General features: G+C 44.9%; 1 protein-coding gene across 3 annotated transcripts in view; it reads left to right on the top strand.

The window, feature by feature from the left end:
• Positions 1 to 2,716: 2,716 nt before the first annotated feature.
• The window catches only part of LOC110501933 (trafficking protein particle complex subunit 10), a 28,053-nt gene continuing 17,040 nt past the window's right edge, over positions 2,717 to 13,729 (top strand). Inside the window, exons 1-8 of one of the 3 annotated variants that reach the window (XM_036959419.1) lie at positions 2,717 to 3,066; positions 5,564 to 5,645; positions 5,854 to 5,989; positions 8,038 to 8,237; positions 8,525 to 8,720; positions 9,620 to 9,731; positions 12,124 to 12,371; positions 13,369 to 13,515. In XM_036959419.1, the coding sequence (XP_036815314.1) occupies positions 3,003 to 3,066; positions 5,564 to 5,645; positions 5,854 to 5,989; positions 8,038 to 8,237; positions 8,525 to 8,720; positions 9,620 to 9,731; positions 12,124 to 12,371; positions 13,369 to 13,515 (1,185 nt within the window). In that variant the 5' untranslated portion in view covers positions 2,717 to 3,002. The remainder of the gene's footprint in view (positions 3,067 to 5,563; positions 5,646 to 5,853; positions 5,990 to 8,037; positions 8,238 to 8,524; positions 8,721 to 9,619; positions 9,732 to 12,123; positions 12,372 to 13,368; positions 13,516 to 13,729) is intronic. The other 2 variants (XM_036959418.1, XM_036959417.1) reach the window with 2 other exon arrangements.

Below are 13,729 nucleotides of genomic sequence, written 5' to 3'. Positions count from 1 at the left end.
GGGAGAGAGACGGAGGGGGGAGAGAGACAGAGGGGGAGAGACGGAGGGGGGGAGAGATAGAGGGGGAGAGACAGAGGGGGAGAGACGGAGGGGGGGAGAGACAGAGGGGGAGAGACAGAGGGGGAGAGACGGAGGGGGGGAGAGACAGAGGGGGAGAGACAGAGGGGGAGAGACGGAGGGGGAGAGAGACGGAGGGGGGGAGAGACAGAGGGGGGAGAGACTTTCTGGAGACACTGTGTATTTTTGTTTAACACTTTATATGGCTGGTACCATCGTCAAATTTAGATTTATTTTTTTAACAGGTGGAACCTTGTGTGTGTGTGTGTGTGGGTGTGTGTGTGAGTGTGCGTGTGTGTGTTTGTGTGTGTGTGTGTGTGTGTGTGTGTGTGTGCGTGTGTGTGTGTATACCAGTGGTGGGTTGGAAATAATCCTTTGTGCTTGTTAATGCATTTAAAAACACGTGAAAAGATATATTGTGGAGAGCCAATGACCTGGGAGAGAGAGTTGGGGTTTTCTTTGATGATGACTCCAAGGCTTAGTAACGAAATGTTCTATTTATATTTCTCTGGATATGAACTACTCTGACCAAGACTGTATCTGTGTTGTGCTTCCCCCTGCAGGTTTCCTGGAGCACGCTTCCTGTTGAGGATATTTATTTCCAATGAGGGCACGCAGAGAAACGTGAGGGGGATTGTGGGAAGCTGAGTGGTCGAAAAGGTTCAGCTTTATTTAAATTTCAAGCGATGCGAAGCATTGGAGCAAAGTGTTGTCAAGAGGAGGTACCGCCTCTGGTCAAAACCCACTGTCAGAGTAGGAGGTTCTGGTCTTTATTCAGTCCATGGCCACGTTTGGCTGGAGGTGCACGGGAAGCAGTTGACCCTCACCAGGGGTTGACCCTCACCCCTGGTCTCATCTCTCCAAGCTTATGCTCTACACATATTCATGCTGGAAGGCTGGCCTGGGTATCGGTTTCGGGTCCGAACGCTGGATGGACCCCGACATCTCCATCCCTGTATTCGCCTCGCTGAGGCACCAGTACTTCTACTTCTTCTGGTTCTCTGTGCATATCTTCACCACTGTGGGCGACATGACTACCTGTTTATGATGGCAGACCTGCTGATCACCATGCTGGTGTTTGCCTCCATCGTGGGACATGCCCAGACTGGCTAATCCTACCTCATCCAAACGTCTTCCATTTAAGAATGATGGAGGCCACTGTTTACTTGGTGACCTTCAACGCTGCAGAAATGTTTTAGTACCCTTCCTCAGATCTGTGCCTCGACACAAACCTGTCTCGGAGCTCTACAGAGAATTCCTTTGACCTCGTGGCTAATGGCTCTGTCATGCACTGTCAACTGTGGGACCTTATATAGACAGGTGTGTGTGCCTTTCCAAATCATGTCCAAACAATTGAATCTACCACAGGTGGACTCAAATCAAGTTGTAGAAACATCTCAAGGACGATCAATGGAAACAGGATGTACCTGAGCTCAATTTCGAGTCTCATAGCAAAGGGCCTGAATTCTTATGTAAATAAGGTTGTGCCTGGATTTTATTATTTGTACATTTGCAAAAATGTCTAAAAACCTGTTTTCACTTTCATTGTGGGGTGTCGTGTGTAGATTGATGAGGGAAAAAAAGTATTTATCAATTTTAGAATAAGGCTTTAACTTAACAAAATGTGGAAAAAGTCAAGGGGTCTGAATACTTTCCAAATGCACTGTAAAACCACAAGAAGCTGTTCTCTTTCTGCACCAACCTTGACAGGAAAGTGCTAACCAACGTACCATGACGACATAGCCATTTTTACCTTGATAGGGGAGCAGATAGTAATAAATCAAATCAAAGTTTATTTGTCACGTGCGCCGAATACAACAGGTGTAGTAGACCTTTGAGTGAAATGCTTACTTACAGGCTCTAACCAATAGTGCAAAAAAAGGTATTAGGTGAACAATAGGTAAGTAAAGAAATAAAAACAACAGTAGCGACAGTGAAAAACAGTAGCGAGTCTGGGTACGTGGACTCGCTACTAATCCAGGTAGCCATTTGATTACCTGTTCAGGAGTCTTATGACTTAGGGGTAAAAACTGTTGAGAAGCTTTTTTGTCCCAGACTTGGCACTCCGGTAATATTTTCTATTATACGTGAATCGATAGAAAAGGGGGGATAAGCTAGTGAGTTCCACACCTGAAAGCATTCAACTGAAATGTGTCTAACACATTTAACCCAACCCCTCTGAATCAGAGAGTTGTGGGGTGCTGCCATAATCAACATCCAGGGACCAGTAGTCATTGAGGGTTAATTGCCATGCTCAAGGGCAGAACGGCAGATTTTTCCACTTTGCCAGCTCGGAGATTTGAACCTGTGACCTTTCAGTTACTATCCGAACACGCTTAACTGCTAGGCTACCTGCCACCTACTTGTCAATTATAACTTTACATAAATGTTACTACAGTTATTTTAAACAGTCATTCCGAATAGTCATTGTAATCAAACATCCATATGTTTGAAAAAATCTATTTAAAAGATACATTTTATTGATTGGTCTGTTTCCAGTTAGGAACACCACATGAGAACGGATTCGGTTAGGCATTTATACATTTTCACTTAGTGAGCCGTCCAGGGGAGCCATCAGCTGCTGCAGCGTTCTATGCGGCGTTCCCTTTAAATTGCGCATAGCCCTACGTAGTAGAGTGAAGGTGTGTTCCAGGAAGTGTCACGGGACACGGCCAGTGGACGCAGCCCCAGCCATACATCAGTGGCGTATTCATTAAGATTCTGTTGCAAAACGTTTCTTAAACGGAAGAAAAACGGAACGAAATGGGGATGGACCTACCTGAGTTTGTCCAATTGAAACTAACGTTTTCGTTGCTCAACACAACTGTTTTGTAACTGTTTGGACTAATGATTACACCCCACGACTGTCTGCATGCATAAGCATTTACTAAAAACAAACCGGATTTTTACATGACATGGGGGGCTATCACTGACTATCAGAATCCATGATGGAGCCTCAAGAGGAGAAGCCCATTATTTACACAATGGAGAACAAGCCGATTGTGACATGTGAGTGTTTTGTTGCTGGGATGATGTTGCGGTCGTTTTTTATTCAGCCGGGCAGCGATTGTAGCGAGGTTTGTGAGTTTGACACTGAGCTCAGGCAAGGCAGCCAGTTGCCGCCGCCTATCAGTGGCCTTAAAGAATGGGCTGGCTTTTTTAACGTCAGCACCATTTCTTGCAGGACAGTGACCGTCGCCGCTTGACAAATTGATAACGCTCATTGAACCATCTTCAATCACAGTTTCTTTCCTTATCATTTTATAATGAGATATGCATTAGGCTACGCTACTATATCAGCTAATGTAGACAGATCATATGTGCTGTCCTTCTCCTTACGCCACAGCTCGTGATGCAGTTTCATCAACCTGCTGTCATCATGCACCTGCTTCAGACTGGATACATAACACCTGGCTTAGCCGGGGGACACACAAATTAATGAGTCTTCAGGCTACATGCAGACAGTGGCTACAGTGTGAGCAGTGGTGTAAACATACTTTAAAGTAGTACTTAAGTCGGGTTTTTTTTGCTATCTGTACTTCACTATTTATATGTTTCACAACTTTTACTTTTACGTGACTTTTATTTGAGTCATTAAGGTATCTTTGTTTTTTACTCAAGTATGACAATCGGGTACTTTTTCCTCCACTGAGTGTGTGTGTTGGGAGAATCTCCTCTGTTGGCCTTTCAAGTGAGCTTCTCAGAAAAGTTATTTTAAGGTTTGACCCTATTGGTGGTCTTGACAGCTCTGGCCTGCTTGTCCCTGGACCACCCTGGCTGGTCAACAAGCTCTCACAGTCACGTCATTACTAGGTTAAAAACCTTTTCTCAAAAGTCACATTTCAAAGTTGTTCCAAACATCAAACGTCAAACTGTTTAAGGTTAAGTTTCAGGCATTAACTCTGAAATCGTAAGGTCAGGCATTAACTCCAAATGGTTAAGGGTTTGGGATAGACTTAAAACAGAAATCTCAAAAACAACGTTCTATCACTGGATACGAAACATGCAACCTTTGGTGCCAGACAAAGACTCCCATCCACTATCCCCGTCCACAAGGACCTTGCCAAACTGAAACCTATTTTAAGGTAACAGCGCTCACTGTTGCCCCTAGTATCCTGTTTCTACGTAATCTCCCAACGCCCTTCGAACATGGATATACGTCGAACACTGACTTGTAATCACAGGTGACCTGGCTGGGTTGGTAACCTATGGGCTTAATATACCATACTTCTAGTAGCCGATTAAACTCAACTCTGCAATTTATGGTGCGGTGACTAGTGTCACTTAAAGTTGTTTAAAAATATATATATTAATAAAAAAAACGACTGATTGTTTTATGTAATTGCGGACTATTCTCTGGGTGATGAAATCAGTCGTTCTTGATTAAAAAACGTAATTTTATAAGACGTCGGAGCTCTAGTCCATCTCCATCATAAATCATTGCGTTTAGTTGGCTATACTACTGGCATCCTATAGGTTTCCTATACTTCATTTGAGGGATCTCTCTGGGGGGGACCATACCAGGGCTCTTCTCTCTGGGGGGGACCATACCAGGGCTCTTCTCTCTGGGGGGGGACCATACCAGGGCTCTTCTCTCTGGGGGGGACCATACCAGGGCTCTTCTCTCTGGGGGGGACCATACCAGGGCTCTTCTCTCTGGGGGGGGGGGGACCATACCAGGGCTGTGTGCAGTTTTACTATTAGAGGCAACAACAGGATTTACTAGCAGAGCTATACAGCGTTGGTCTCTGAACAGCCCTATTCACAAGGGCAAAGTCTCAGCTTTATGGTGCAGCGCAGCCTTGCAGCACTTGTATGATTGAAAGGTCAATTAGATTTGAAGTCCAATGGCTGTTTGCCTGTGACAGACACACAAAACAGCAGCAATAGAAGGGACATTCTACATTCTTCCAGTGCATGTGTACCACAGTGTATTAGAATATTCCCACAGCTTCATTACGTCAAGCCTTGTTATGTCTCTTAGTCCTGAATGCCCAGTAATGGGCTTTGCTTTGCTGTTGTCAAGGTAACAACAGAATGCTGTTTACAGAGACAAAATTTGTCTCCGCATCAAATTTCTGAACAGGTGTTGCTCCCCCCTCTGGTGGGGGATGGGGTACTCCCTGACATATCAACCTTTAACCACACAGGAAAAGGTTGGTTCTGGGAGTCTGGTGGGGGATGGGGTACCGCCTGTCATGTCAGTATCTTCAAAACCTGTGCTTTTTTCAGCCGTGGACGGGTTTGGAAACACCACTAGGACAGAGGGGTGATAGCCAGCAGGGCTTATTGAGTGTAGCTGGATCATAGGGCAGGGCTATTCAATTACAGTCCTGAAGTTCAACTGGCTGTTTTAAATGAACGCATAATCCTGTGTTGACAGGTACTTATTGGGTATCAGGGGATTTTCTGTTCTCCTCATTCTCTCTCCTCCTACCCTCACTCTCTTTCCTCCTTCCTTCCTTTCCTCCCTCCTCTTCCCTAATCTCCCCCCTTTCTCCACCAGGTGCTGGGGACCAGGCCTTGTTCACTTCTCTCTACACCCCATTGGCCCAGCAGCTTCCCAGGGAACCAATGGAGTGGAAGAGGTGAGTGCTGACAAGATGTGCCAGGAAGTAATTGGTCTAATTGAAACAGGTTTTTTTTTTTGTTAGAACTGTTGAATGACTGTCGACTAAATGTTGGATTACTGGTCTATGCTAGATAAGAGCATCTCAGTGTATAAGCATTATAATGTATAAACTCCTTTATAGAACGTCTATACCATAATATATATATATATATTTTTTATCTTAGGTCGTATGGACGAGCACCAAAGATGATCCATTTAGAGGCCAACTTTGTCCAGTTCAAAGAGGAACTCCTCCCTAAAGAGGGAAACAAAGCCCTCCTCACTTTCCCCTTCCTCCATATCTACTGGACAGACTGCTGTGTACGTGGTGCCGTGCCCGTTTTACTGTAAACACACACATTCTTGTACCGCTAACCTTGTGGGGACACACAATTCAGTCCCATTCAAAATCCTGTTTTCCCTTTCACCCTAACCCAAAAACCTAACTCTAAAACTAACCCCAGCCTAACCCTAAAACTAACCCCAGCATAACCCTAAAACTAACCCCAGCCTAACCCTAAAACTAACCCCAGCCTAACCCTAAAACTAACCCCAGCCTAACTCTAAAACTAACCCCAGCCTAACCCTAAAACTAACCCCAGCCTAACCCTAAAACTAACCCCAGCCTAACTCTAAAACTAACCCCAGCCTAACTCTAAAACTAACCCCAGCATAACCCTAAAACTAACCCCAGCCTAACCCTAAATCTAACCCCAGCTTAACCCTAAAACTAACCCCAGCCTAACCCTAAAACCTAACCCTAAAACGAACCTCAGCCTAACCCTAAAACTAACCCCCAGCATAACCCTAAAACCTAACCCTAAAACTAACCCCAGCATAACCCTAAAACTAACCCCAGCCTAACCCTAAAACTAACCCCAGCATAACCCTAAAACTAACCCCAGCCTAACCCTAAAACTAACCCCAGCCTAACCCTAAAACTAACCCCAGCATAACCCTAAAACGAACCCCAGCTGCTAACCCTTAATGCTAACCCTTAATGTAATTAACCTTAACCCTAAACCCCCTAGAAATAGTATTTGACCTCATGGGGACTAAGAAAATGTCCCCAGATGGTAAAATTCTCATTTGTTTACTATTCTTGTGGGGACTTGAACACGTGTACACACACACACACACACACACACACACACACACACACACACACACATACATTCTACTCTACCCTCCATTAAATAACCGGTGGGATGTAACAGCCTAGCTAGATGATTTGCTCCAGAGTGGATAATCAGTATTATTCTCAGTGCAGGCAGCAGATGGATGGCAGACAGATACAACACATTACATGTTGTGTATTCCAGCTGGTTCACATGTTGTTTGCGTTTAGTCTCAGGAGGATTCCTCTATTCCTCGTCTGTCTGTCTGTCCTGTCTCTCTCTCTCTCTCTCTCTCTCTCTCTCACTCTCACTCTCACTCTCACTCTCACTCTCACTCTCACCCCCACCCCCTTCCGGTTACTAGTCCAACGCTCTAACCACTAGGCTACCCTGCCGCCCCAATGAGTGTAACCTGGCTGGCCCCTCAGTTTGTCTGTCTGTCCTAATGAGTGTAACCTGGCTGGCCCCTCAGTCTGTTCAGGGAGAGCAGAGCAGTGCTGAGGAAACAGAAGTTTGTTGATGTACTAAAAGGGCGGTTGTTTTAAGGAAGGTGCCGTCCAGCCGGCGACTCGTGACCGACGTGGGAAACAGTGCGTGACGGATAGCTATGGCAGAGAGCCTTTTGTTGTTTTACAAGCACTTTTAGTATATCAAGGCTGTTTGGACTCATTAAATAATACATGTCATTCATCCAGGGCATTTGATAGTAATGACTCCTATAGAGGTTTGCACCATTACTATTTCCTGGCATTTGATGCCCTGAAAAGGGACTGGAGATACACAGCAGTTTATTTTTGTTTTTACTCGTAATGTGAGAGAGTTACTTTATGATTGTCTGAAACAGTGAACCAACAAAAAATACCTTTATGGTTGTTATTATTATGATTATTATTATTATTGTTGTTATTATTATGATTGTTATGATGTCATTATTATCATTATTATTGTTATTATTACTGTTATTGTTATTATCATAATTATTAATATTTGTGTTATTATTATTGTTATTGTTATTATTAACAAATGTTATTATTATTATTATTATTATTATTATTATTGTTGATATTATTATTGTCGTTGTTAATGTTATTAGTATTGTTATTGTTGTTATTATTATTGTTATTGTTGGTTTTATTGTTTTTGCTGGTATTATTATTGTTGTTATTGTTAATATTATTATTGGTATTATTATTAGGGGTTCAGAAAGGACTAACCAATGAATGAATAATGAACTGTCAATAAACCCTCTAGGACACTGAGGTGTACAAGGCGTCAGTCAGGGACAACATGATGAGGTGGCAGGGCAACCTGCGGCTCCACGGGTCAGCTGACTGGGTCATCGTTGTCGTGGAGACCAGCGACGCCAAGAAGAAGAACAAGACCAACATCCTGCCTCGCTCTTCCTTAGTGGACAAGATCCGCAACGACTTCTGTAACAAGCAGAATGACCGGTGAGACACACAAGATACAAACAAAATGGACACACTTTACAACACAAGATACAAACAAAATGGACACACTTTACAACACAAGATGCAAACAAAATGGACACACTTTACAACACAAGATACAAACAAAATGGAGGCTGGAAATGAAAAACACAAATAGCAAGAAGAAAGAATTGTTCTGATAGATCAGATACAAATGTCTCTCATTTGCTCTTACTCTCTCTCTCTCCTTCTCTCCTCTCTCTTTCCTTCTTTCCTTCTCTCCTCTCTCCTCTCTCTTTCTCACCTAGTTGTGTGGTTCTGTCAGACCCTCTAAAGAATTCGTCCAGGTCTCAGGAGTCGTGGAGTGCCTTCCTGCTGAAGCTGAGGACTCTACTGCTGATGTCCTTCACTCAGAACCTGGGACGCTTCGAGGAGGACATGCGCACCCTCCGGGAGAAACGCAATCAGCCCGGATGGAGCTTCTGTGACTACTTCATGGTACAGGTAGGTCTGTACCTGCCAGTCTGTGTGTCTCAGGTGAATCTGTGGTTTTATACAGGAAGAAGAGGGTGTGTGTTTATATATATAGTGTATACACTACCATTCAAAAGTTTGTAGTCACTTAGAAATGTCCTTGTTTTTGAAAGAAAAGCACATTTTTTTGTCCATTAAAATAACATCAAATTGATTAGAAATACAGTGTAGACATTGTTAATGTTGTAAATGACTATTGTAGCTGGAAACGGCTGATTTTTTTTATGGAATATCTACATAGGCGTACAGAGGCCCATTATCAGCAAACATCACTCCTGTGTTCCAATAGCACGTTGTGTTAGCTAATTCAAGTTTATCATTTTAAAAGGCTAGTTGACCATTAGAAAACCCTTTTGTAATTATGTTGGCACAGCTGAAAGCTTTTGTTCTGATTAAAGAAGCAATAAAACTGGCCTTAGACTAGTTGAGTATCTGGAGCATTAGCATTTGTGAGTTCGATTACAGGCTCAAAATGGCCAGAAACAAATAACTTTCTTCTGAAACTCGTCAGTCTATTCTTGTTCTGAGAAATGAAGGCTAGTCCATTGCCAAGAAACTGAAGATCTGGTACAACGCTGTGTACTACTCCCTTCACAGAACAGCGCAAATTGGCTCTAACCAGAATAGAAAGAGGAGTGGGAGGCCCCGGTGCACAACTGAGCAAGAGGACAAATACATTAGTGTGTAGTTTGAGAAACAGACGCCTCACAAGTCCGCAACTGGCATCTTCGTCAATAATGAAGAGGCGACTCCGGGATGCTTTTGGATGGGTGCGTGTGTGTGTGTGTGTGTGTGTGTGTACTAATCATGTATGATTAGTATGTATGTTCGATCACGTGTGATGTGTATCTGTGTTTTGTTGTGTGCAGGAGGAGTTGGCCTTTGTGTTTGAGATGCTACAGCAGTTTGAGGATGCTCTGCTACAGTACGACGAGCTGGACGCCCTCTTCACTCAGTATGTTCTCAACTTCGGGGCTGGAGGTACATGTATAGCCCTCTCACGCAAGCTTTATAGGTGTTCTAATAAGTGTCTTTGGAAAGTATTCAGACCCCTTGACTTTTTCCACATTTTGTTACGTTACAGCCTTATTCTAAAATTGATTAAATTGTATTTTTTTCTCCCTCATCAGTCTACACACAATACCCCATAATGACAAAACAAAATCAGGTTTTTAGACATTTTTTATAATTTAATTAAAACAAATAACAGATTTCACATTTACATAAGTATTCAGACCCTTTGCTCTGAGACTTGAAATTGAGCTCAGGTGCATCCTGTTTCCATTGATCATCCTTGAGATGTTTCTACAACTTAATTGGAGTTCACCAGTGGTAAATTCAATTGATTGGTCATGATTTGGAAAGGCACACACCTGTCTATATAAAGTCCACAGATGACTGTGCAAGTAAGAGCAAAAACCAAAACATGAGGTCGAAGGAATTGTCCGTAGAGCTCCGAGACAAGATTGTGTCGAGGCACAGATCTGGGGAAGGGTACCAAAACATTTCTGCAGAATTGAAGGTCCCCAAGAACACAGTGGCCTCCCATCATTCTTAAATGGAAGAAGTTTGGAACCACCAAGACTCTTCCTAGAGCTGGCAGCCCGGCCAAACTGAGCAAGGGTATTGGTCTTGGAGGTACCCGATGGTCACTCTGACGGAACTTTAGAGTTCCTCTGTGAAGATGTCCTTCTGGAAGGTTATCACAACCATCTCTGCAGTACTGGCCAATCAGGCTTTTATGGTAGAGTCGGAAGCCACTCCTCAGTAAAAGGCACATGACAGCCCGCTTGGAGTTTGCCAAAATACAACTAAAGACTCTCCGACCATGAGAAACGAGATTCTCTTGCCTGATGAAACCAAGATTGAACTCTTTGGCCTGAATGCCAAGCGTCATGTCTGGAGGAAATCTGGCACCATCCCTACGGTGAAGCATGGTGGAGGCACCATCCCTACGGTGAAGCATGGTGGAGGCACCATCCCTACGGTGAAGCATGGTGGTGGCAGCATCCCTACGGTGAAGCATGGTGGTGGCAGCATCCCTACGGTGAAGCATGGTGGTGGCAGCATCATGCTTTGGGGTTGTAGCAAAAATAATTAAAAACCTGTTTTTGCTTTGTCATTATGGGGTAATGTGTGTGTGTGTGTGTGTAGATTGACGAGGATAACATGTTTTTAATCCATTTTGATATACGGCTGTAACGTTACAAAATGTGGAAAAATCAAGGGGTCTAAATACTTTCCGAAGGTACTGTATAACATTATATGCCATTTAGCAGACGCTTTAATCCAAAGCAATTTATAGTCATGCGTGCTTACGTTTTACAGACGAGTGGTCCCGGGAATCGAACCCACAACCCTAGCTTTGCAAACAGAATGCTTTACCAACTGAGCTAAAGTCCACATAAATATATAGCCACCTCCCGTGTGGTGCAGTGGTCTAAGGTTGTGCCACTAGAGATCCTGGTTCGAGTCCAGGCTCTGTCGCAGCTGGCCGGGACCGGGAGACTCACAATTGGCGACCGGGAGACCCACAATTGGTGACCGGGAGACTCATACGGTGTTTCCTCCGACACATTGATGCAACTTGCTTCCGGGTTAAGTGGGCCTTGTGTCAAGAAGCAGTGCGTCTCGGCTGGGTCGTGTTTCGGAGGACGCACGGCTCTTGACCTTCGCCTCTCCCGAGTCCATACGGGAGTTGCAGCGATGAGACAAGACTGTAACTACCAATTGGCCAACACGAAAATGGGGAGAAAGCTAAGAGTTGAGGAGAGACTGACTGCATCACTTATTTTTATAAGAAACATCAATGTGTTGAAAATCCCAAATTGTTTGCATAGTCAACTAATACAAAGCTCTGACACACACACGTATCCCACCAGACATGCCACCAGGGGTATTTTCACAGTCCCCAAATCCAGAACAAATTCAAGAAAGCGTACAGTATTATATAGAGCCATTATTGCATGGAACTTCCTTCCATCTCATATTGCTGAAATAAAACAACAAACCTGGTTTCAAGAAATAGATAAAACAACACCTCACGGCACAATGCCTCTCTCCTATCTGACCTAGATCGTTGGTGTGTATGTATTGATATGTAGGCTGTGTGTAGTTCTGTCCTTGAGCTGTTCTTGTCTATTACTGTCCTGTATTATAATGTTCTGTATTATGTCATGTTGTGTGGACCCCAGGAAGAGGAGCTGCTGAAAAAGCTAATGAGGATCCTAATAAAATACCAGAAAACAGCTGATGGAGATACTAATAAAATACCCCCCAAACAATGCCCCAAAATCACTCAAGCTTTATAAGTCAGCGACTCAATGCATTAAAACCAGCACATAGTTGTGTCTTTCTGCTCGTCTGTTTGTAGACGGTGCCAACTGGCTGGGTTCTTTCTGCTCCCCGGTGAAGAGCTGGACTGGCTTGCTCCTGAGGCGCCCCATAGACATGGAGAAGAGAGATGGGATCCAACGCGGGCAGGCTAGCCTGCTAGAGTTACGCAGCTACCTGTTCTGTCGTCAGTGTACCCTGCTCATCTTCCTCCAGAGGCCCTGGGAGGTGACACAGAGAGCCCTGGAGCTGCTGCATAACTGTGTCCAGGAGCTATGCCTGCTGGAGGTACGGTTACTGGGTGGTGATGGAGGTACGGTTACTGGGTGGTGATGGGGGTACGGTTACTGGGTGGTGATGGAGGTACGGTTACTGGGTGGTGATGGAGGTACGGTTACTGGGTTGTGATGAGGGTACGGTTACTGGGTTGTGATGGGGTACGGTTACTGGGTGGTGATGGGGGTACGGTTACTGGGTGGTGATGGGGGTACGGTTACTGCGTGGTAAAGGGGTACGGTTACTGGGTGGTGATGTGGGTACGGTTACTGGGTGGTGATGGGGGTACGGTTACTGGGTGGTGATGGGGGTATGGTTACTGGGTGGTGATGGGGTACGGTTACTGGGTGGTGATGGGGTACGGTTACTGGGTGGTGATGGGGGTACGGTTACTGGGTGGTGATGGGGTACGGTTACTGGGTGGTGATGGAGGTACGGTTACTAGGTGGTGATGGGGTACGGTTACTGGGTGGTGATGGGGTACGGTTACTGGGTGGTGATGGGGGTACGGTTACTGGGTGGTGATGGGGGTACGGTTACTGCGTGGTAAAGGGGTACGGTTACTGGGTGGTGATGTGGGTACGGTTACTGGGTGGTGATGGGGGTATGGTTACTGGGTGGTGATGGGGTACGGTTACTGGGTGGTGATGGGGTACGGTTACTGGGTGGTCATGGGGGTACGGTTACTGGGTGGTGATGGGGTACGGTTACTGGGTGGTGATGGAGGTACAGTTACTAGGTGGTGATGGGGTACGGTTACTGGGTGGTGATGGGGTACGGTTACTGGGTGGTGATGGGGGTACGGTTACTGGGTGGTGATGGAGGTACGGTTACTGGGTGGTGATGGGGGTACGGTTACTGGGTGGTGATGGAGGTACTGTTACTGGGTGGTGATGGGGTGGAGTTTTCTTGCTGCTTCTCCTCTCTCTCTCTCTCTCTCTGTTTTAATCTCTGTTTAATTACAAGCGTTTTGCAGTGTGCTGTTAGCTAAACTGTTGTTGTTGTGTAGGTGTCTATGCTAGAGGGTGCATTAGACTGCTGGGTCTTCCTCAGCTGCCTGGAGGTGCTGCATCGTATAGAAGGCTGCTGTGACCAGGCCCAGCTAGAGGCTAATGTCTCCCACACTGTGGGCCTGTGGGCCTATGCTACTGACAAGGTAGGCTTCCACCTAGGTTCCTGCCTTCTAAGGAGTTTTTCATCTGTGCTTCTGCCTCTGCATTGCTTGCTCTTTGGGGTTTTAGGCTGGGTATCTGTAAATCACTTTGTGACAAATGCTGATGTAAAAAGGGCTTTGATTGGTTGAAGCATTGTTATATTATAGCTACTATAAATGTACCTCATAACGACTCATAACTACTCATCTTGAACCT

The sequence above is a fragment of the Oncorhynchus mykiss genome, chromosome 22 (assembly GCF_013265735.2).
Source record: "Oncorhynchus mykiss isolate Arlee chromosome 22, USDA_OmykA_1.1, whole genome shotgun sequence".
Lineage (NCBI taxonomy): Eukaryota > Metazoa > Chordata > Actinopteri > Salmoniformes > Salmonidae > Oncorhynchus > Oncorhynchus mykiss.
This window is presented reverse-complemented; position numbering and strand designations above follow the sequence as displayed.